Source organism: Ciconia boyciana, chromosome 5 (assembly GCF_034638445.1).
Source record: "Ciconia boyciana chromosome 5, ASM3463844v1, whole genome shotgun sequence".
Taxonomy (NCBI): Eukaryota; Metazoa; Chordata; class Aves; order Ciconiiformes; family Ciconiidae; genus Ciconia; species Ciconia boyciana.
In genome coordinates this window covers 26676726-26699247 of record NC_132938.1, presented here as the reverse complement: position 1 = coordinate 26699247, position 22522 = coordinate 26676726, and the positions used below count along the sequence as shown (strand labels likewise).

The 22522-nt window shown below is 36.3% G+C and overlaps 1 protein-coding gene across 2 annotated transcripts in view; it reads left to right on the top strand.

Annotated features, from left to right (window-relative positions):
* Positions 1-22522, top strand: part of PDS5A (PDS5 cohesin associated factor A) — an 86406-nt gene that overhangs the window by 17225 nt on the left and 46659 nt on the right. For both annotated transcript variants that reach the window (XM_072863112.1, XM_072863113.1), the window contains exons 3-6: positions 16355-16558; positions 16960-17046; positions 17849-17946; positions 18447-18573. In XM_072863112.1, coding sequence (XP_072719213.1) covers positions 16355-16558; positions 16960-17046; positions 17849-17946; positions 18447-18573 — 516 coding nt within the window. The remainder of the gene's footprint in view (positions 1-16354; positions 16559-16959; positions 17047-17848; positions 17947-18446; positions 18574-22522) is intronic.

Genomic DNA, 22522 nt, shown 5'->3' with positions numbered 1-22522 from the left:
GAAAAGTTAAATTTTGTGCTTATATAATCTCTCATGTATGCTTAAGAAAGATGAAGTGGTTTATTTTGACAATCATCTGGTCAGCTAGTTGTCATTCTTCTACAGAGTTTGTATGTGAGAGAGATCTGTTGTGTCCTTGTCTAGGTAATATTTCCCTTCCTTTTTTCAATTTTCCCAATCAATGATTTTTATAATTTTTTTTTATGTTTTAGCTGCTTTTTAAATCTCCAGCACATGCATGTGGACTACTGTTCTGAGGTCACTGCAGCTGAGCAAGTGAAGTTGAGTCTCTGTTCAACTTTTGAGTCAGAGAAACAAAAACAAAGATTATTTTTAAACAATTAGGCATTATTTTTGCTTGTGGCTTCAGGCCACCTCAATCCAGTACTCTTGAAGAAGTGTGTGCTTTCTTACGTGTTCTGGGCAATCATAATTTTTTACGCTGAGGCTTGCTGCCTTCTCTGTGAGCTTCTCAGATTTCTCTTTGGCACTGTCTCTTTGTCACAGATGCAGACATTTGTGAAATTACCAAATCCTCTGCCAATGGGTACCAAATTTATGTTCATGCTTGGGGTGCAGGTTAGTATTGTTTCAGGTGTCTGATCTTATAAAGGGAATCAGCCGCATCTTCCAGCTATTTTAAGTGAAGGCAAAAGTTATTCACTGCTGCAGTGTATGCACTGTCTTGAGACAGTGGTACTGTTGTACTGGTAGAATTTATTGAGTAAGTTTAAATAACTGTACTATGAGACTCTTAGAAACTGTAAAATTTAGTAGGAAACAAAATACTTCAACACCTAGTTTAATACTTTGTTAGAAATAAAGTAATTTTAGGGGCATAACCTCAAGAAGTGGATTGACTCTTACGTTGTTTTGTCCTTTTGGGGTTGAAATTTCTCAAATTTTGTCATGGAGAGAGAAATGATTTTTCTGGGTGAACATGACAAAGTGTTTTGCAAATACAGAACTACTATGCCTCAAGTGCTTTTTTAAGTATGTCAGACCTTTAAAAATTTTCTGATTCCTGTTTTAGGCATTCTTTATGAGAATGTTGCTGGCAGCTATTTAAATGTGATATTTAGTACTTGCAGGTTGGCGATTTCAGCAACGTAGTTTAGTGAAATTTTACTTTAATCTAAATTCAGCATGGTTAATTCTGACACTGAACTTAAATAGTGTATTTAAATATATAAATTAAATATATTAAATATATAAATAGTGTATTTTTAAATAAAACTTGTATACAATGACTTTTCAGCCTTTAACTTTGAGAAGTCTGCCTGATTTGTGTTCTTCCTTGCATAGTTATATAATATTTTTATTTTTTTCTTAGATAATGAAATTGTTCTACTAATTGGAGAGCTTCAAAATAAAGCAGAAGTGAATGTAGAGGTTAAAATGGGAAAATGGTGCACAATGCAGGTCATGTCAGTAGATTCCCCAAGAATGGTCTGGGGAATCTGTCTAATGGTGGGTGCTTGACGTCTGCAGTGGGAATGGTTATACCATGAAGTCTTCATCTGAAGTCTGTTTTTAGCAAAGAAAGGAAATTTCAGTTCTGTCTGTGATTTTTGGGACATCGGTGATCTTTATGTATTTCACTAAGAAAATTTTAGTACAAGAAGACTCCTTATTGGAACTTCTTAAAAAAGTCAGACATGTTTGGAAACATTCTTAAAAAAAAAAAAAAATCATCTTTGCAATAACACTTTATATCTGATATATTGCCTGCTTCTTATCTTAGCAAAATCAGTAGCTATAAAACTGTGTGATTACATATGAGGAATGCTGAGGGACAGGTACAGCAGTTACGGGGCATATTCTAGCTATCCACAAGGCAAGAATTTGATGGAACTGATAGGCAAAATAGTTGCAGAACTCTTGTGGAGGAAATCAGGAGTTACTTGAAGTTCTCAAAACATTAGAGAAGAATTCCCAGACAAGACTTTATTAGCTTAAAATTAAAATCACTGCAGAAAGTCAACAAAACCACCACAACTCTGGGAGGTGGCATATTATTCTCTAAAATAGTATTGCTAATCTAGAAAGGTGTAGTAGAGCTCTGTAAAAGCAGTAATTTTATTTTCTTTCTTTAATTAGGCAAAAAAAAAAGTCTTGGTTTTGGAAATAGAATACATATTTTGGATGTGGGATAATTTTCAATGAGCTCAACGTAGCTATATGGCTTGAAAATATTAAAATGTTTAGCAAAGTTAGAACCAAGGGAAAACATAGTTCTGTGACTGGTGATTTGGCATAAACATCAAGATCCAACAAATAAAAACAGATATGAGTTAGAGACATGAATGGGAAAAACTCTGGTTTTTTTTCTATCTTCCTTTCTTTTCCTCAGTCTCCTGCCTTTGCCTTTTCCTTTTTCATTTTTACTTTTTCCTTGGACATACAAAGGCACCTCACTCCCATACCCGAAATGGAAAAGTCTACATTCTTGTGTGAAATACTGTGTCATAAAATGAACAGTAAAATCATTAAAAATAACATTTTAAATACTGTCACGTAAAGTCCTCCAAAATGCTTTCGGTAAATAATATATTAAATTTGAAATATTTCCACACTTTTAATATTAAATATTGGCAATTATGATAGTAATATTGCAAGTTAAATTTATTGAAGACTTCTCATATTATTCTTTGCTACCTACATTATAATAAAATACATAGGCTTGTCATATTAATTTTCCAGGCTTATTTCTCAGAAACTGAGTATCCTACGTATAATCATCATGTCTTTAGCATCATCCTATTGCTGAGCACTGTGGATTTTACTTTCATATCCTTATATCAGCAATATTGGTGCCTTTTATTTTTCCATTGGTCTCCCACTCCATTTTAAAGAAAATTTTAAAAATGTAAAATTTCTTTAAAATATTTTTTTATTATTTTAACATGTATCAGAAATCAGTCTTCATTACTAGGAATACTTGTCATTATTCAGAGTAAAATAATTTAAACTTATGAAATTAATTCTACCAATACAATACTTTCCATGCACTAATTATACATAATTTTCTTCCTCCTTATTAAAGAATTAAATAAGACTTATAGCCAGGAAACCACTGCACCAGTTTTTTCCTGTGCTTTAAGAATTTCCAGAAACTCTGTTTTTAATGGGCTTACTTAAAATGAAACCACCAGCCACACACAGAGTAAGCAAATTTCTGCATTTTGCCTTCAGTCCATTCTAGAGTGCCCTATCTTTGAGCTTGGTAGCTGCCTAAGGAGAAAACTTTTTTGTTAATAATATAGATAATAGTGCTCAACAGGAAGCAAAATTTTCTGGTAAAATAGTGCTTCACTGGAGAAAGCTAATTTGTCTGAATAGAAATTCTTTGCAGAAGTGTGTCTGATTTGGTAGGTGCAGTAGCTGGTACGCCACCAGCTGCTGGCTGAAGTTTTCTGCAGTGAGATGAACAGGAATGTCCATGTCAGCCAGTGGCTTCTGGGGAGCGGGTTCTGGTTTGATGTGCTGTTGGTTAGGGGGGTTTTGTTGTTGTTGCTGGCTGGTAGTATTAGTTTTGATTGTAAAATATCAAAACTTTTTACAGTTTGACAGTTCTGATTTTTGTCCAGCCTTTCATGTGGGAATGGAAACCCATGTCTTCTGCATTCTAGATAATCATCGTTAATAGGACAGTCCTGTATTAAGTCTCCAGTAGATGACAGGCACACAGACAAAATTCTTCAGTGCAGTTTTATCACTAGATATGGGTTTGCACTAGGGTTTCACATGATTTGCCTCCTAATGTTCAGTCCTAAGGCTCAGTGGAATCTGGCTCCTAAAGAAACCAGAAAATGAATGCCATGGCTGAAGAGTATTTTCTTGTTCACCTTGATACCTTCTTGTGCTACTGAGTACAATGGTATTATGTGTAATTGCCAGTCATTGAACGAGTTCCATGAAATAAATTTTAATTTCTTTCTTCTCTTACTGTCACAGACTGTGCAATCAGAGCTAAAGATCAAGGTACAAACATTTTGCATAATTTTCTGCTTCAGTAGGTATAGCAAGTTTTCAACTCACCACAATTTACAGGATTGCTGAAATAGAAAAACTGTATTATCTTAGAAAAAAATACCTTTTTTGGGTCTCATTTATTGGTTGTGTTGGAACACAAGCAGGAAAGAGAGGATGATGGGCTTTATACACACCTCCCTTCTGGATGACTGGGTCAGGAAGACTGTATGATGTACCATGGGATGCACCTGCACCATGGTGTAGAAATAGACATGGATATAGTCTTTAAAACATCAGTATTACTGGAAGCGTAGCCCTCTAGTTGTGTTTTAATGTGAAACTCTAACATGTGATTTTGTTCTGAGAACTGAGCCTAAATATTCACTTCAAAATTAATCCTTATAGTCAATTCACAGTAGAAATGAAAATGCCATTGTTGTTCTTGTCCAGCACCACCTTCTCTTTGGAAGAGGAAATGAATTATCACACAGCAGTGAGCTGGTTATAAAGAATCCTCTCTCTCACATCTGGAGGCTATTATCAAAGTACTTGGGGAAACTTCATATGGAAATAAAACTCCTTCACCGTGGGGAATATGCTTTTAAGAATTTTTTGGGTTTGCCCCAGACATATATAACACTTGCTAGTATACCTAGGGGAAAAGGACTATTTAATGAAATGCTTCTAACTGATGATGTCTTGAATTATCATTAGAATGTTTAAAGAATAGGCTCTTTTTAGTCCCTCTGCAAATACTCTTTTGTTATGTGTCTATATATGTGGAAGCAAAGTTTCTGAGAACTTAGAAGACTTTCAGTGTTTTAATTTATGAACCTTCTTTAGAGTACTTAAACAATTGTTAGACTTTGGCAGGAAAATTGGAAAGAATCCTGTTGCAAATCTTTCCAGTAATAAAGACTAGATACTGCCGAAGGCTGGATTGCTTTAAAAAAATAAAATAAAAATTGGTGCTGTGGCACCACACTCAAATCATGGATTTGTAGGAGGTGGTGAGTAGCATGAGTATGAAGAGATAATGTGCTGATAAATATGTGCACTGCCTCTTCTTACTTCTTATTATTTGAGAAGAGATATACATACATTGTCAAAATGTGTGATTTGATCCACGGTATTATAGCTTGTGTCATAGAAAATTGTGTGAAACAGTTTAAAACTAGGATAACAAAATACTTAAAGTATTTCAATATGGTAAGGCCAAACTAGCAATATTTCTCAACATTTCTTACATTAAAATTACTTTTGAAAGGTCTTGGGTTGAGTAGCCAAGTATTGTCGTGCATCAAAAGCTGACTGTAAACAAAAAGTAGATTTAAATAAATAATTTTTGTTAATGATGAACCATACAGTGACCTCAGTTAGATAGTACTTTGCAAGCTTGAAAACCTTTTAGCTGTTTGGGAAACAGGAAACATGATGAGGTGAGTTGGTTTGGTTGATCACACCAAGGAGGATATCACAGGATTCCTATTAAGTCAAATAATTTAAGTGAGTGGTGTGAATCCAGTGGAAGCTTTTAGGCTTAATGTCAAAAGCAAGGTGAGGACTAGTGAGAGAACGCAAAACTATTTGCTGACTTCATGAAGTTGTAAAGGACTAAGTCAGGGAAGGCTGATGCATCAGTCTAGGACACTCAGTGAAACCTTTCACTGAACAGCTTCTGTCCAAAAATCTAATAGAACTTAACACTGGGTAAAGAGCCAAATGGTAACCACTATGGATATTATGCTTCCCTTACATAAATTAGGCATGTGTGCTCGTTTGAATACTGTGTGAATGTGCTCTGTGCATACTGCAGTTCTAGTGAACCTTTGCCTCCAAAGTTACGAGATGAAGATGTGATGAGAATAAGAAGAACCTGGAAGGTAAAATAAAAGTGATGGTCTACAAAGGTAAATGGGGAACCTCTGCTGTCTCAGGTCGTGATACAAAACCAGGAAATACATAAATAAATTAGAATGAATAAATGAATTGATATATTGGATACAAGTTTTGGAAATTACTGTAACATGTTTCTGAGACCTTGAATTTAAAATTGTCAGTGATCACATCTTATGCTTATGCCAGTTTCTACAGAATAGAGGCAAAGGTAAATTTTCTGGGGGACTAGGTAGGATTTGGATATAGCTGCCTATTTCAGGCTTCATGTGCTTGCCGCTATTAAGGTTAAGAATTTGTGCCACTATTAGGTTGGATGTCAAGAGTTTATGTACCAGAAGATTAAATTCTTCTTCCCTCCCTGGTCTTGGCTGTTGAATTCTATCTGCCTTCCCTTCTGCTGGCTCTGGAACATATCAGATCTGTCCATGAGCTAACTATGCCTGTCAGAAAACTATCTGGGACTTTTTCTGAGGAGGTTTTCAGCCCGAGTAGTAAGTTAAATTGACTCATAGAGTTATCCAACAAGTGTTGGGGCCAGTGCAAAATATGCGGTGGCACTGCAAGGCCAGAAGCAGGACAGGGTGAGTAATGGGAAAGGAAGGAGATGGTGGCAGCAAGTGGTTAAACTGGATCTCAATGTCACATGGAACCAAAACCATAGCTACTGGGAGGGGAGTTTGAACTGTGTATTGTTGTGACTCCTGGTTGATAAAAAGGTCTGAATTTCTGTCTATGCTTCATCTTCCTTTGGTATTTTTCACCCTGTCGGTGTGTATGGAACTGTAAGAAAGATAGTACTCTAGCCAGGCAGTTACAAGGGAAGTTCTGTTAAATTCCTGGCCATTAAAGCTGATTATGATCTACTTTCTCCTTAATGACAAATTTTAATGTCTTCAGAACAAACAAAAGCACAGCCTGTTTTGATGGGAGTGTTTTGTTGGTTGTTTGTTTTTTTTTTTTATTTTATTTTAACAGCTTAAAATAGTCCCCATTTCAAAGGAGAGGACAGAAAGATCTCATATTACAACAGTGGATATAAATGAACTTACAGGATGTTCTTACATGAAGCATAGTGGTACCTGCTTAAAGACAAAAGAAATGGACTTCGCTGTAAAGTATCATTTGGCTTGGAGGAAAAAGGACCTCACTATTACATATAGTAGTGAAGGAACTGGGGTTGTATAAAAATGGTTTTGAATCTTCCAGATCTTACTACAATAAAAATTTGAAGTCAATGATACTGTCTAAAATACTCAGTTCTGAATAAGATGTTGTATTTTGCAAACATTTGAGTGATAAGGACAGGCTTGTAGTATTTTCTTTGCACATCATGAATCTGGTTTTTCCCATGGGCTTGTTTATGGCCAAAGAGTACAAGATTTATTACACGCAGTGATAACAGTATTAGGATTATCTTCTGCTGAGCAGGAAGGACACTGTTTTACTTCCTTTTGTGCTGTTGTAATCTTGGGAAGCATACTTTTTTTGCAACAGCAGTCCGTACAAGTTAATTGTAATCAAGATGTCAATGTTACATGACTGATTTTGCAGGGCAAAATATTCCACCACTATTTAAATAGCATATTCTAATTTGTGCTGTGAAAGACATTTTATATTAAAGTATCTGATTTTTCTCATTTTATTTGTCTTTTTCTCCCCGTCTGTTGCATTTATGTTACTTGAGGAATCTTCCAGATTTATAGCAGAACTGGAATTCTGCTGTGTGTTAATTATGGAGATACAACATGTGGGTAATTGTACAACCTCTCTCCCAAATTGGTAACAATACTTGTCGTGTTTTGCTTATGATGCTGTATGTGTGTGATGTTTATATTCATTATGTAGTTACTTAAAAACGCGTGTATTAAGAAAGCTACTTCAAATAATTCATTAACTACTCAGTATACTGTTTTTATTATAAGTAGTAGTCAGTCTCTCTGCTTTTTCATATGTCAGATTAATTTAACATCTGGGCTCCTGGAAAATATTCTCAGAGTTGCTCGATGTAAGTAAAATAATACAGAATATGTTGTTTTACCAATGTGAAGATAGTGGTAAATTACAAGTCTAAGACTTCTTTGCTCGTGATCTGGCAGTTGGCCAAACCTCCAAAGAAAAGCCCAGTGTAGGTTAGTCCCCAGGGGAAGGATAGCCAGTTAAACTGTTTGCCTAGTCACAAGGATATTACCGTATAGGCTGCCATTGCTGTTCCTGTATAAGCTTTACATCTCTTATGATACATCTGCAGTCACATCTAGAAACCCTGATCATTGGCTGCGCTTGGTGAGCAGAGTATAAAGAAGGAAGCAAATAGTCTTTGCCCCGAAGAGCGTATGATATGCTTTGTATAATCTTTTGTTCAACTTTTTGGTTTTTTCTGAGTTACTCAGAGCCAGTTAAGTGTCCTGTCAGAGAGTATAGATTAGAGATAGAATTTATAGTGGAAATCAGGCAATAAAATTTATTTTCCAGCAGTTACTAACAGTACCAGGAAGGGAGTGCTACTTTTTGTTTTACGAGTGACAACAGCAAAACTTTGCAAAAATCCATCGGCTCCTTTCCAGTTCATTGTTTCTATGATTCACATATGCCCCTTGCTTAATTTGTGCATCTACTTCTGTCTAGCTATGACTCTGATAAATGTGGACCCTGGAAAGGAATTGTTTGCCATGTAGTGAAACCCTGCGAGAGGATGGTGCTCCAGAGCACATGCTTCTGCATTCAGAAAGCAGCACTGTTCTCAGGCTGGAGATGCTGCTGGCCCATTTCTACCCACTTCTACTTGCAGTCTTTTTCCAGTTCATATCTGGCACTCCTGTATTGAAGGCACATTAAGAGAGACACCTTCGATGGTTGTTTTGGTAGATTAAGCAAACCACAGTCTTGTAATGTCCCCTTAGAAGAAAAGGCTTTTGAGACTTCTTTGGTAGCCACTTTCTGTACCTTTCCCATTTTGTATTGCTGTTTTTTCCTTTCGTTGACTGGAAATACTACTTCTGTCATACCCTGCAATTGCGTTTTCCTTGTTTTCATGCACATAGCCTGTTGTTGGCTCATAATCCCTTTACAGTTTCTTAATAAATGTCCATCTTGCTGTTGTCCTGTTGTTTCCAGCTGATAGGCTCTTAGTAGCACAAGTCTTGGTTTTAAGCACTAAGCATATGACTATTGAGCAATTATTAATTTTTTGTATTTCTGTTCTTCTTGTATAATAATATCCTATCCTCTACTGCCAGTCCCTAACTGTTGTCATTACGCTCCATTCCTAGTTCTTGTACCACAGCTGTTTATGGAAATAGCGAATAGGGTCAATTATAACACCATTCTCCACCAATAAATTCGTTTGGGTCCAAAAGGCCCTCTCAGTTTAACACTTTAGGAAGGAGCTAAGGAGGTAATGTTGGGCTAAGCTTAGTCTCTTCCAATGTCCTCAATTTCCATGTGGCTCAGTGTGATGCTGTCCTTGATGCTCAGACAAATTGCTTGTCTTGTTCTTCTTGTCTAGAAAGTTGATTATCTTATCAAAGGAAGTTTATCGGGTTAGCAAAGTAATTCCCTTTTTATGTGTTACCCTGTTTTTCTTAACTTCTGTGTTTGTTTAGCCTTTCCAAATTAGGTTTGTATTATAAAATTCTGTTGATGTCAGCCTGTTGGATGTGTTGGCAGGATCTTCTTTCTTGATTATTAGGTTAACAGTTGCTAATTTCTGGCCAGTTGGTATCCTTCTTGTTTGGGTGTTAGTTTTTGTGTGGGTTTTTTTGTTGTTGGGCGTTTTGGGGGATTTTTTAATTTTCTTTTGTTATTTAAAGAAAAGCGAACAAAACCTGTGTTGCTAAGTTTTGTGATTTCATTTGTTAGGTATTTAAAGATTCTGAAATAATAATCATCTGGTCCTCCTGATTTGAATATTTTGAGATCTTTTACTTTTGTTTCTGTCCACACAATAATTTCCATTTTTCCATGTTTGTTTGGTGGTTCTGGCTGATAGACAGGACTATATCTGAGGGAGACCAAGACTTCTCATTCTAAATGTGCACCATTTAGAAGTATTGTTTTCCAGATACGCATGTCTGTGGATTTTGCGATGTTTTACAATTAGGTCTTAGTCAAAGAACATAATTTATTGTTAATAGCTAATGGCAAGGGTCACCCATAATACTGCTTAAACCATGTGAGGGGAAAAAAAAGTAAAGACACTCTGATGGCACAGTCGAAAATTGCATCATTTGGGTGTACTTTGATTTCAGCCTTGACATCTTTCCCTGAGCTGTCCAAGCTCTGGAAGGGTCAGCTGAGCTCACGTCAATTTGGGGAAGTTTTATTTCCAGATATCTTTTGTATTTAATCTTAATGCTGGAGTTAACTTCTAATGTTATTCCTATAAAGGTAAATGGTATCAAATTCTCTCAGTTGTTAAATTTCTTCTTTTGATGATTGCAAGGTGAATATTTAAATAATGAGTATATTTCCTTGGTCCTTTTTCAAGCCAAGGGTGGTTAAATGTTAATTCTTTGAAATACTATGAATAAGCTGTTGTAAGAACAGTAAAACAAATGCAACCTGCACACACCTTCCCCCATGCTATGACGAACTTGGAGGTTTGTGTTTGTCCTGCCAACTGCAGCAAGGCTTTCCTACATGTGCCTGCTTCTTCCTCTCTGCAAGCACTATTTTGAGTCTTTTCTCTATCTACACCGATTACCCTGTCCTCTCTTTGTGTTTATATAGCTCTCCTCCTTATAATGCTGGAATCATCAATATGTTTCAGCAGTAGCTGAGCTTCCTGATCCAACAAACCATGCACCTAAATCTGCACGGTCAATAAACACAAACCAGGATCCGAACAGCAAAAGTTAGTATTCCCGTCTAAGGCATAGGTCTTGCACAAGATTCACGTGCAGCTGAGTCACGTAAGGGCAAGTTACTATGCTGATTTACTGTCTTTGAAAACAGGCTGCACGTAAACTGCATATGAGGTGTGGGCAGACTGTGAACAACACTTTGGCAACCTCTGGTGTATGTTTAAATGCAATTGAAAGGCTGACAGTCTCAGAAGAAGCTGCAGGTAGAGTTCATCTCGCCTTATTTCAGGCATCTGGTCACACTGAGCTGCTTTCATGGTCAGTGCAGAGAATTAGGCACTTCCAGGGCAAAACTGACCTGATGTCTGTACCTGTCATCGTAGGCATCTGTGGTTGAATTCAGTCCTGGTCTGTGCATTTCTCTGCAACAGATGAAAGGGCAGCCCAGAGTGACTGGCTTGCACAATGCGTGTTTTTATGCAGTCAGATGGACACCTCCCTGAAAGCTTTAAATTCTTTAATTTTCAATACGTTCGTAATGTGCTAAGAGTGACTTAGCAGTCTTAATTTAACTGTTGTTCTCACTAGTTTGAACAAAGGTATTTGCATTTCTGTACCATCTCCAGTGTTATAATCAGAGCATACCACTTACATGTTTGCAGAGCCTGGGAGAGTAAAATCTTGGTCTGATAATTAGAATTTCAAGGTACTATGGTAAAAATGGCAATAATGACCATTTCTAGAATAGTTTTAATACTTTTATTTTTGCAAGGTAACTAAAGTACCACTATGTGATAACTTAATGGAGATGCATTAAATCAAAAGCGATGCAGAATTAATTTAATTGTAAATGTGAATAGCTGTATTTTGTTTACATTTGCTAGCAATTAGTGTTTAAATTGAGTGCTTAATTGTTTGGAAAAGAATGAATGATGTTACATTAATATGTTTAAGTAATACTGTTCTTTCTCCGGCTTTTTGCGCAGAGGACAGTAACAATTTTCTGTGGTGGAAGCTACTAAGTCTGTAGAGTTTTATATAATGGAATATTAGTGCTCTAGCTAGGGTTGTTTTGCCTGTACAGCAAGACTTCAGTTAGATGATAGTACTGTAATTTGAAAAAATAGTGAGTTACTGTTGCGGTTTAATCACTTTTTCCTGGAAGAAGAACTGGCTTACCATGATAATAGTTAATACCTAACTCTGAAATAACTCCTGCATTCTGCTAGAGAAATATTTATGTAATGGTTGAATCAAAACTTTGGGAAATTGAGACTCCTTTTAGGCCTGAAATGAAAACCTTAATACAAAGAGGAATTGGAGTGGGGTTTTGTTTGTTTTGGGCTTTTTTTGCAATTAAAGCAAGGGAAGTTAGGATGGATCAGATGACACTTTGAATGTAATTTGCTTCAATAGAGTACCTATAATATGAATAATTTTAGTAAAGAAGATTTTCTTAACGTGCAGATTCTTGGAAAAAATAATTGTACTAAAATCCATCTGGGAGTAGCAATTCATGTCGTCTCCCTGCAATCGTATTTATTCTTCCCTCTGGTTCAATGAAATATTAACCACAGCCTTGAATTTTGTTGGGCTTACTTGCTTTGTCATATTCCCTCATCATTGCATTTATGTGTATCACTAGTTACATAAGTGGTTTCCCATTTGGGTTTAAAAATAATTTAAAGCTTCAAATTATTTGGACCTTTAGTCTTTTGTATATGTAGAGTTTATTTCAGGTTTTCAGTTTTAGTAGCAGATTCTTTTAATAGATCAGATTCTAGCTGTCACAATTAATACTGGTATTGCAGTGGTATGACTAAAAAATTTTAACTATGAAAATCTTTCTGAACCAATTATGAGCAGTTCTTCATAAGATGTTACCAATATTTATTAGGCATCATGCAACTTGCATACTGCTTCCCCCTCACCCCCATTCCTCTGAGAGCACATAATTTGTAACAGGAAATGTAATGGAGTTATAGGAAATGTACAAAGAGCGGGAACTATGACTACAATACAGTTTAAGAAAGATTTTTGGGAAGCGGTGGATAAGTATGCTTAACTTTACATGTTAATATTTCTGTTGATTCTATCCCAAGTAATACCAATCCCAGGTGATTAGAAGTAACTTCTTTGTCAGACCTTAACACAGAAAAGAGCTTGCAGTATGTTGTCATTTCATTTCTTTGTATTATGGATGTATTTGTGAACTATAGTCCTAGACCAAGACTTTGCATTAGACATGGTATAAACATGAGGGAAGGAAGGGAAGGTAGTTCCTGTCTTAGAGGAAACAAGACAATGGATGGCTGTGGAGGGAGAGACAGGAGTATCCCAGGAAATCATGGAACACTTGTTGATCAGTGTGTTGTACTTGAGGATATGCGGTTCTATTACGAATAAGTGGTTTCATCAAACATAAAAGATCTTGTACTTCTGAAGACTTAAGTTGCTCTCATGATTGTTGCTTGATAACTAATTTTTCAGTTGTGCTAGAGGGCAAGAGTACCAGTCCTGTAACTGGTGAAATTTTGAGCAAGTTCTTGGCTTTCTAGCAAGTGTGAAGAGCCAAGCATATATTGTATTTAATGTCTGGACTTTTTCTTTTCTTTTTTTACTATTTTAACAATTAATCTCATATGTAGATTAGCAGGCATTTGGAAATAATTCTATTGTGTGTGATACCTTACTCAGTACCAGTAGTTGCTTGGCTATAGAGACTACTCTCAGGGTGTAGGATTTTAGATATAGTTAATTGCATATATTCAACAAATGTGTGGAATTATTTTGTTGAACTATGATGGCAGAGTCCAACACATTTACGGATTGTACTTAACTGCAAGTCTTTATTAATTCACTTTTCCCCAAATCTTTTATGTGTCCTGCCACTAGCAAGCATTTACATCATGCTTTTAACCATGGTATAGCCCTGTGTAGTTTGTTTATAAATTACTTTCATTATTTGCGTTATACTATATTTTGTGTACCCCATACATGTTATTTGTTATTTATATTGCTTTGGTATCTGGGATCCTAGATAAAGGCCAAGGTCGTATTCTGTTCATTTTTTGTGCGTGCTATAAACAGAACATCATGCACCGAAGACTTTATTATAACACAAAAGACAACACACGAATACAAGCAGATATGGGACTATAAAGAAACAGTGGAGGAAACATAGATCAGTACGTTAAATAGCAGTTGCAGCTTGCCAATGGCCCAATTACTGTCCAAGTGTTGTTTTGTAATAGAAAAGAAATATCAAGGAGTGCTTTGCAGGGAAATAGAAAGAGGTTTTATGGATATTTGCTGGCAGTTTCTTCTGAATACAAGAGCAAAGCAGGAAAATCTGTAAGACTGATGTGTTTTCAAACAGGCAAGACGGTGCCAAAGCCTAGTTTGGTTACTTTAATCCCAGAATATCCTAATGTCTTGTTACCGAATGGGAAAGTTGTGTGAGTTTTCACAGCACCATGCTGCCTTACCTTGTCTGTTTTTGACATATCAGGGAAGGGTTATATGCAAGATTTATGCATATTGTCATATGAATATGAGAACCCAAAGAAAGATCTGAGTATAGGAGGGTATTCTGGTTATGAAGGTTATGATACACATAGGGAGAAAGGAGATGGGGCTTATGAGAAAGATCAAAAGATCGCTTACATAGGTTATCTATAAAATTAGTAAAAGGACTGTAAAGAACTTTAGTGGGACAAGTTTATATGGTACAGATACAGTTTATCATCAGTCTCCAGGGTAGGATCCACAGATCTTTTAGTCCTTTCTACCCTGTTCTTAAAGCCTTCAGTAATAGTTATCTGAATCCCATGCTACAAGTCAGGGCCATTATTCCTTGTCCTGCCACCAGCAGAGAGTGTGCTGCGGTTTTTTTTGGCTTTGCGTTGTGTTGGGTTTTGGTTTGGTGGTGGGTTTTTTTGTTTGTGTGTTTTGTTTTGTTTTTAAACCTTCCTTATTGAAAGAATCTGGTAGGTTTTGAAGACTGTTATCTATTTTTGTAACTCCAATATCTAGGAAGGACCAGTGATGTGTAACGCTGTAACAGACAGACCTGTACTGTTAATAGAAGGATGGTTTTGTCCTTTCTTAAGCTATATTTTGAAGCATTAGCTGAATATTTTTAGGGAAACAGGGCAATGCAGGTAGAATTTGGATTTTTATGGGCTGTGGCTGTAAAGTTGTCTTTTATTCTGTTGGGGTTTCCCCCCCCGCCCCGTTTCTTTCTTGATTTTCGGTTTTGCTATAAGTTGCTTCACGAAGGAATGTACTTGTACATTTATAGAAATTGAGGAGTTTTAAGTAACATATGGTAGGAAAGGTTGCTGTCAAACATCTATTTTAATTTATAAGATCTACTGAGTTTAAAACTGAGTTCCAAAACTCAAGGAGGAGGTAAAGCTGAAAGACAGTGTTTTCATGTTGGAAGCAGGGGCATGCTTAGTAATGGAGCAACAACCTCAGTATAATTTGAATGACATGATAACAAAAGAATTGTGGTAAGAGTAAGGGATGTGTTTGTTAGTTGTGTGAGCTCAGTCTCTTGTGTTTTACTGTTAATATTCTAGAGGTGAATTTGACCTGTCAAGATTTATCATTCTGTGTTTTCTCTTATATCTCTTTAATGTGTGTATTGTGTGTGTAATGGGTATACTAAATCCTACTGGTATGCAGTATGACTGTCCTTCACAATTTTAACTCAAAGGATGCTCAAGTGACATGGAGGAATGGGACACAAAGACTGATTTGACTAAGGTCGTACTAAGAATCTGTGGCACATCTCCTGGTTCTGTGCTGACATCCTAGAAGTCATCCTTATCCTTTAACAAACCCTATTCTGAAAGTTTAACCTGCAAGTTTTTATTTCTTCAAACTAAATTTTCACTTTCAGTTTTGCCAAATTATTATGTTGAGACGTTTCAATTAAATGGGGTTGTATAATAATTAAAAGCAAACAATTTTGGTGGCATTTCATAGGAATTAGTAGTTCTTAGCTATGCTAGAAGAAACAAGGAAACCATGTAGTTTATTTTTTTCATTATGTAGATAAGGCTATAGATGCAGTTTTGAATATGCAGAAAGAATAGATCTGCAGCATTAGCCGTATTTTACATGAAGGAATATGCAAGGATTGTGCATATGTAAAGTAGTTCTTGAGCTCTGTGCTTTGATACAGGCAGAGCGTGAGACTGGCCTCTTAGGCTCCTCTCAAGTCGTGGCATTGCTCTTAAAGCAGCTGCATTATACTGTGGCCTGTGCGTTAGGCCAGATGGCTTGCAGCCCCTCGTACTGTCCATACTGAGGCAAGTCCTCACTTTGAAGCGGTCTGGGACTGCTTTGATGAAGAGGTGCTGCCATCTCCAACCTCGTCAGTGTGCAGCAGTTTCTGTGCTGCACCTCAGGTTAACATTGGCAAAATAAGCAGAGCTGCAAGGCATTTTTCAGTGTCTTACTTTAAAATACCAAGTTCAATAAGCCTTTAAGTATCAGATTAACACTTCTCTTTTTCTGATGTTTGTCCTAACAAAAAAATTGCAGTACTGTGATTATGCAGTGGGACACATACTGATAGCATCGCATCCTTTTAGAAAGTATTGTTTAGTAATTACGAATAAAAGCAGAAAGCACTCGAATGGGGTTTTTTTTTCTGTGTTTTCCAGATGGTGGTAAAAACCTTCATGGATATGGACCAGGACTCGGAGGATGAGAAGCAGCAGTATCTCCCATTAGCCTTGCACCTTGCATCTGAATTCTTCCTCAGGAATCCCAATAAAGATGTGCGCCTCCTTGTAGCATGTTGCTTGGCTGATATCTTTCGTATCTATGCTCCTGAAGCTCCATACACTTCCCATGACAAACTTAAGGTAAAAATGCTTTATAAAATAAAGGCCTTCTTCCTACCTCATTCTCTTGCTGAGGAAAAAAAAACCACCACCACCACCCCCAAAAAAAAACCCAAACACAAACAAACAAAAAAACCAAGTAAGAAAATCTTTTCACTCGCATTTATACTGATATTCAGTTTTATTAAAGAGATGATGCTTTGGTTCTGTGAGTCAGTGTAGTACTTCAAGGGCCAGAGATGTGTAAAGGAACACTAGATAACCAGTATCTGTGTTGGTGATAGCTTTCTGTCAGTGCCTAAAAAAGACAATTTAATGTTCTCATATCATGAGTTTGTAAATGTGGGTAGATGTCACTACTAAAGGGTTGTATTTTTACTCTGCTGAATCAAGTTTGTAAACACTTTATCATTTTTCGACAGGACATATTCTTGTTTATTACAAGACAATTAAAAGGCTTGGAGGACACGAAGAGCCCTCAATTTAACAGATACTTTTACTTGTTAGAGGTAACACAATAATTGTAACTTTCAGTAGATGGTATTTGCTCTGTAAGCCTAAGAAATGTAATCAGTCTTTCTCAGATGTGCCAGTACGCCTGGGAAGTTTCTTTTATTCTGTAAATTGCACCAGACTCATTAAAGTTCAATGAGTTGCTTCTTTTAGCAGTTGTAATTCTGTTTGCATTTAATAAGTTCATGCAGCCTATAGTTGAGGACATGTTAAAACGATTGTTATGTATTAACATTTAGCCTTTGTCCTACAATTCTATACATTGTTTTTCATATCATGCACCCTTAAGGTTATATTATCTCATCAAGAGAGAATTTCAAATGTTGATTAAAATGCAAATCTGCTTATATTGATGATGGGAGGAGGAATATAAGATTTTGGTTTAAAAACATTAGAAAAACCTACTCTTGATAAGAAGTGTGGGGGTTTTATCAGGGTACATTTAGAAAACAGTATCTTGTTTGTAAACCTTTTATTAATGTTTACAACTGTATTGTTTCATAGCATGAAGAAGAAAGTCTAGAAACATGGACTTATTAACAATTTCTGTCAATCTTCTTTTATGCATAAGCAATCAGGTTATTCTATATTTAATTTTTTTCTGGATGTATATTGCAAAGCCCCTTTGTGTTAAGAGCTCTTTATATGCAAAGCAAATATCCAGTCTCTTTCCCCAAAGGGTTTGCAATCTATTATATGATATTTTTCCTTAAATAGAAAAAATGTTACTAACATGATTATGTTTATGTGACTTAATGTGAAAGTTGTAATATCCTGCATTTCCTATTTTTGTTTTAGAATTTAGCTTGGGTTAAATCTTACAACATCTGCTTTGAGTTGGAAGATTGCAATGAAATTTTTATTCAGCTTTTTAGGACTCTTTTTTCAGTTATCAAGTAAGTTGAATTGCTTCAGTTATACTAGACTGTCAAAATATCAGTTTCGGGGGTAGACTGAATCCTTGCATAGTCTACAAATAAATACATTTGAATAGAACAAGTCTTTATTCCTCCAAATGAGGAGATACAGGGAAAGCAAATGAGTGCGAATTACTGACAATATGGAGGGGTGTGTGTCTAAAAGTAGACATGTTTTAAAATTTCTTGTCCATGTTACAACAGTATACTTCATTCTGACTCATTTATCTACGTTTGTATTTCCATGGTTGTTGTTTTCTTTTTTATTTTGTTTCACTTCTTAAAGCAGAGCTACGGTGTTCTAGCTTTTTGAAGCTTTCTGTAAGAGAGGAAAGGCACGTAAAATAGTTTGAGTTTTGAGATGTGGGGAATGTAAGGGAGGGCAAACTGGACAGCGTTAGACATTGTTTCTTAACAGTACTGTTAATATTTGTCAGGAACTGAAAATTTAGTATTGATAATATTCTTTATCATCTTAGTAATAGCCACAACCAGAAGGTACAAATGCATATGCTGGATTTGATGAGTTCTATCATCATGGAAGGCGATGGAGTAACTCAGGAGCTGTTGGACTCCATTTTGATTAACCTCATTCCTGCACACAAGGTCTGCAAAGTAAAATATTATAGTAGTATACCATTATAATAATAACTTTTATTGCCTTTTGCTTGTTGTTTATCTCTCCACACACTTTAGCCATCACGACTGCCTTTTTTTTTTTTTTTTTTTTCCCCCCAGCCTTGGTAACAGTGGATTGAAAATTTCCTTTGGGAATTATTTGGTGCTGTTCATTAGCTGCGTCTAGATTATTCAGTATCAAGAGATTCTGCCTGCTTGACACCTCAGGAACTCTGTACTGAAACAAATACAGTATTTTCAAGCAAATGTAATATGTAATAGGAAAACATTATATCTTAAGGGTTGTGGGTTGTTGGTTGTTTTGGTTTTCGGGCTTGTTGGGGTTTTTTTGATTGAAAAGATGTGAAGAATTTTTTTTTTAATTAAAAAAAAAAAGGAAGGCTGGGGGGGAAGACTTCCCCAAGACTTCTGTGGTGACTTGCTGCTTGCCTCTGCTTGCCAGTCAGACTCCCCTCCACCTCCCTAGTTCCTCCCCCCCCGCCCCCCCCCCCCCCCCCCAGTGTCTTTTCCCCTTAAACTTTTCATTTAATAAAACCTAATTGTTACCTGAAGAGTAGTACTTCTCTCTCTCTCTCTTTTTTTTTTTTAAGTTAGTTGGTTGGTTGCTTTTAGTGCTTCATATTCTTTTATAAGAGTTCTATAATCTTTCTGCCCTTTCCAGAGTTCAGCATCCCTTTAACTCACTTATAAGTGACCCCCTGTCTTCCTAGAGGAGTCTTATGTGAGCCCCTCCTAGCAGATGGCTGCTGTCATGCAGATGTTGTCTTAGCCCATCTACACAGCTTCTTCGACAGGTTTTTCAGAGATGCCCCCTTTACAGTCAGCTTCATGAACTGTCACTGATGCTGCTGTTCTGGTTTCATTCTGTGATTTATTATCTAGTCACTAGGTGTGCGGTTGAGCTTTTGAAGTACCTTTACCTATGGCTAAATAAAGTTGAAAGGAGAATAAACACAACTCCTTTAGCCAGGAAATCAGGGAAAGTGAGATGCAGGCTGGTGTTGCCTTGCATTGACCAAGAAAATTCCCTTGCTAAAACACTTGTGCTTCTTACTGAAAATTGTATGGAGAACAGTAAGTTTCAATTATGAGCTACAGTAAATGAACTGTACTCTGATTACCAAGTATGTGTTTCTGTTTGTTCATTTATTAATTTAAAATAATGACAAAATTAAGGCAGCTACATCCATGACTACATAATTAAAGTTAAATTAGCACATAAAAGCAGGGATTATTCCTTTGGTTACCTAAAGAGGGAGAATTCATGGAAATGTATAGCACAGGAGTGACTAAGCTGTGGCCATTGTCACTTACCTGTGAAATCTCAGCAATGGGTATATAAAAGTATCTATCATCTGAGGTCGGTTTGCACTCCTTCTGTCGTGACCATGAGATGGGAATATCATTCTATCAACTGATTTTTATTGACAGCAACGAGATGATGTCTTATTAAAACTGGTAACAGGAAGGGAGTCCTCTTATTCATAACAGTAGAAAAAGAGTCCTTTTGAAAATACGCTGTTCTTTGTAAGTTGTTTCTAATCAATTATAGGCAGTAGAGATCAGGAGTGGAAATAAAGGAGTGGAGTTGTGCATGTCAGGTGCTGGGTGATGCTGTTAACAATGGTGGGCATTGCTCTGAGGATGCAAAGATGGTAGACCTTGTACAACTGAACAGCGTGTTGTGACTAGTTGGTGTAGGCAAAGTAAAAGTGAATATGATCCTTTAGCATTAACATTGTTAGCTTAATCATATAATTTTGCCTAATGAAGGAAATTCTCGAGCAAGGCTCTGATAAAGAGGGAGGTAAACTTGGTGTAAATATTGGGTTGTACTGCATATTTAGTATCTCTTAGAGGACTGGTGGCCAGTCCTTACTGGCTCTTGGCCATCATGACTGAGCAAATAAAATGCTGTAGTCAGTGCTCAGTATCATACTTTGGTCACTATTTTGGTCTATTTTAACTTGTTTGTTTCCTGTAACAACAGAACATAAACTACTGCTATACCATGGTAGTTTAAAAAAAAAAAACAACCTAAAACCCAAACCAAACAAAAAAAACCCCCAACAAAAAACCACCACAAAAAAACAGAAAGTTCTTTTGTCTACTCTGCTCTGCCTAGCAACGTTTGACTGCAGTAATTATGTTCTCCTTTCATGAACAGATCTCTTAGGAAATTCTGTGATTATATTAATTGTTTGTCCTTAGGTATGTAAATCAGAAGCACCATACCTTGAAAAGCACAGTTTGTTTTCTTGTAGAGAACATATAATAACAATACTTTTATATCTGTGCAAAGCAATTGAATACTAGTCATTCTCTGCTATGACATAATAAAAGTATCAGTGTGGCTAGACTGTTACGCTTAATGGAAGTTCGTCTTTGTAAAGGAGTTGAAAGATGTGTTTTGGATAATGTATTTTATTCCTTTTCGGGCGTTTGGGGGTTTTTTTTGTGTGTTTGGGGGTTTTTTGTTTTGTTTTTTGGTTTTGTTTTTTTTAAAAAACTTTCTTAGATTGTGTAAGACAGTACTGCAGTAAAAAAATAAAAATATATCAGTACCTAGATATGAAGTAGAGTCTACCTTAGCATCTAAATTATATTTATTTGTAGCTCCATGATCAGTAAAGTGGCTTTACTGTACATTGTTCTCTCTGTGTGTGCTAATGTGACTCTCCTCTAGTAAATCCAGGTTTTCGACAGCAGTACGGTATGTCACATTTTGCTCAGACCACCTATGGCATCAAACTGTAGTTCTTTTTATTAACTTTAAAACCAGTGCTATTTAGTGAATATTTTTCTTCACACTTCTACTGTCAAGATTATTCCTTAAAAACATGTATTTCATATATTTAAAATCAGTATTTTTTTTTTCTGCATCCCCTACAGCATGGCCAATCCAGACCTTCAAGGGTTTTTTTTTCTTCCTAACAGATTGATTATTCATTTATTATTTATTAATAGTTATTTATTTTATCAATATATATTTCTTTTCTAGGCTGTTTTGGTGTTTGGTTCTTTGGGGGATTTTGGGGTTTTTTTTTGTGTTTGGGTGGTTGTTGGTTTGTTTTTTGTTTGTTTTGTGGGGTTTCTTTTTAGCTCTGGTGAGCCTGTCTGGAGGAAAAAAAACCAACAAACCAACACAACTTTATTGCAAGAAATCTTTGAAGCTGTATTGAAGATCCAAATAAAATATATTTTCTGTATGAGGTTTGCAAGTCCTTTAGTTTAATACAGACATACCTGCCAACAAGATTTTAATCATGGTCTGGTTTGGAGAGAAACTGTTTTGTTTTGAATTTGAGAAGAGTTTATACATATCTCTCTGTCTTCTATAATGAGACATCAGTTTAGTGCTATGGTGACTGAGAAGGTATTTGTTTGAGCCTTTGGCCATTTACTATCAGTTGATCAACTGTCTTTCGGTTTGTCATCTCATCAGCTAAAAGAACATGAGGAAGTCATTCTGAATGTAGACTTGCCAAATACTGTCTTTTCAAGAATCAGTCATCCTTAGGCTTTACCTGTATTTTTCTGCAGTCATTTGTAATTTTCAGGCCAATCAGCTAATCCACCTTTCTCCCCCCGCCCCGCCCCCCCAGCTGCATTAATCCCTAGATGAGATGAGATACTGCATATTGGATTTTGTGCAGATTTGGACAGTCACATTTTTCAGATGTGCAGTTACGTTCCTTATCTTGCTCAAGAGTAATAAAAACAATGTTCAGATTTGTTACGTTGCAATCAAACGTTTACTTGGAAAGTTTGCAGCTAACTGCGCAGGCGTAGGTGCTTTCTGTGGGCTATCTCGGAGCATACAGTACAGTCCATGGAGAAGTCAGTGCACAGTTACTGTCTGGACAAGGCTGAACTTTGCTACAGGGTGTACCTTTAATGAGTATGTGAGGGGGAA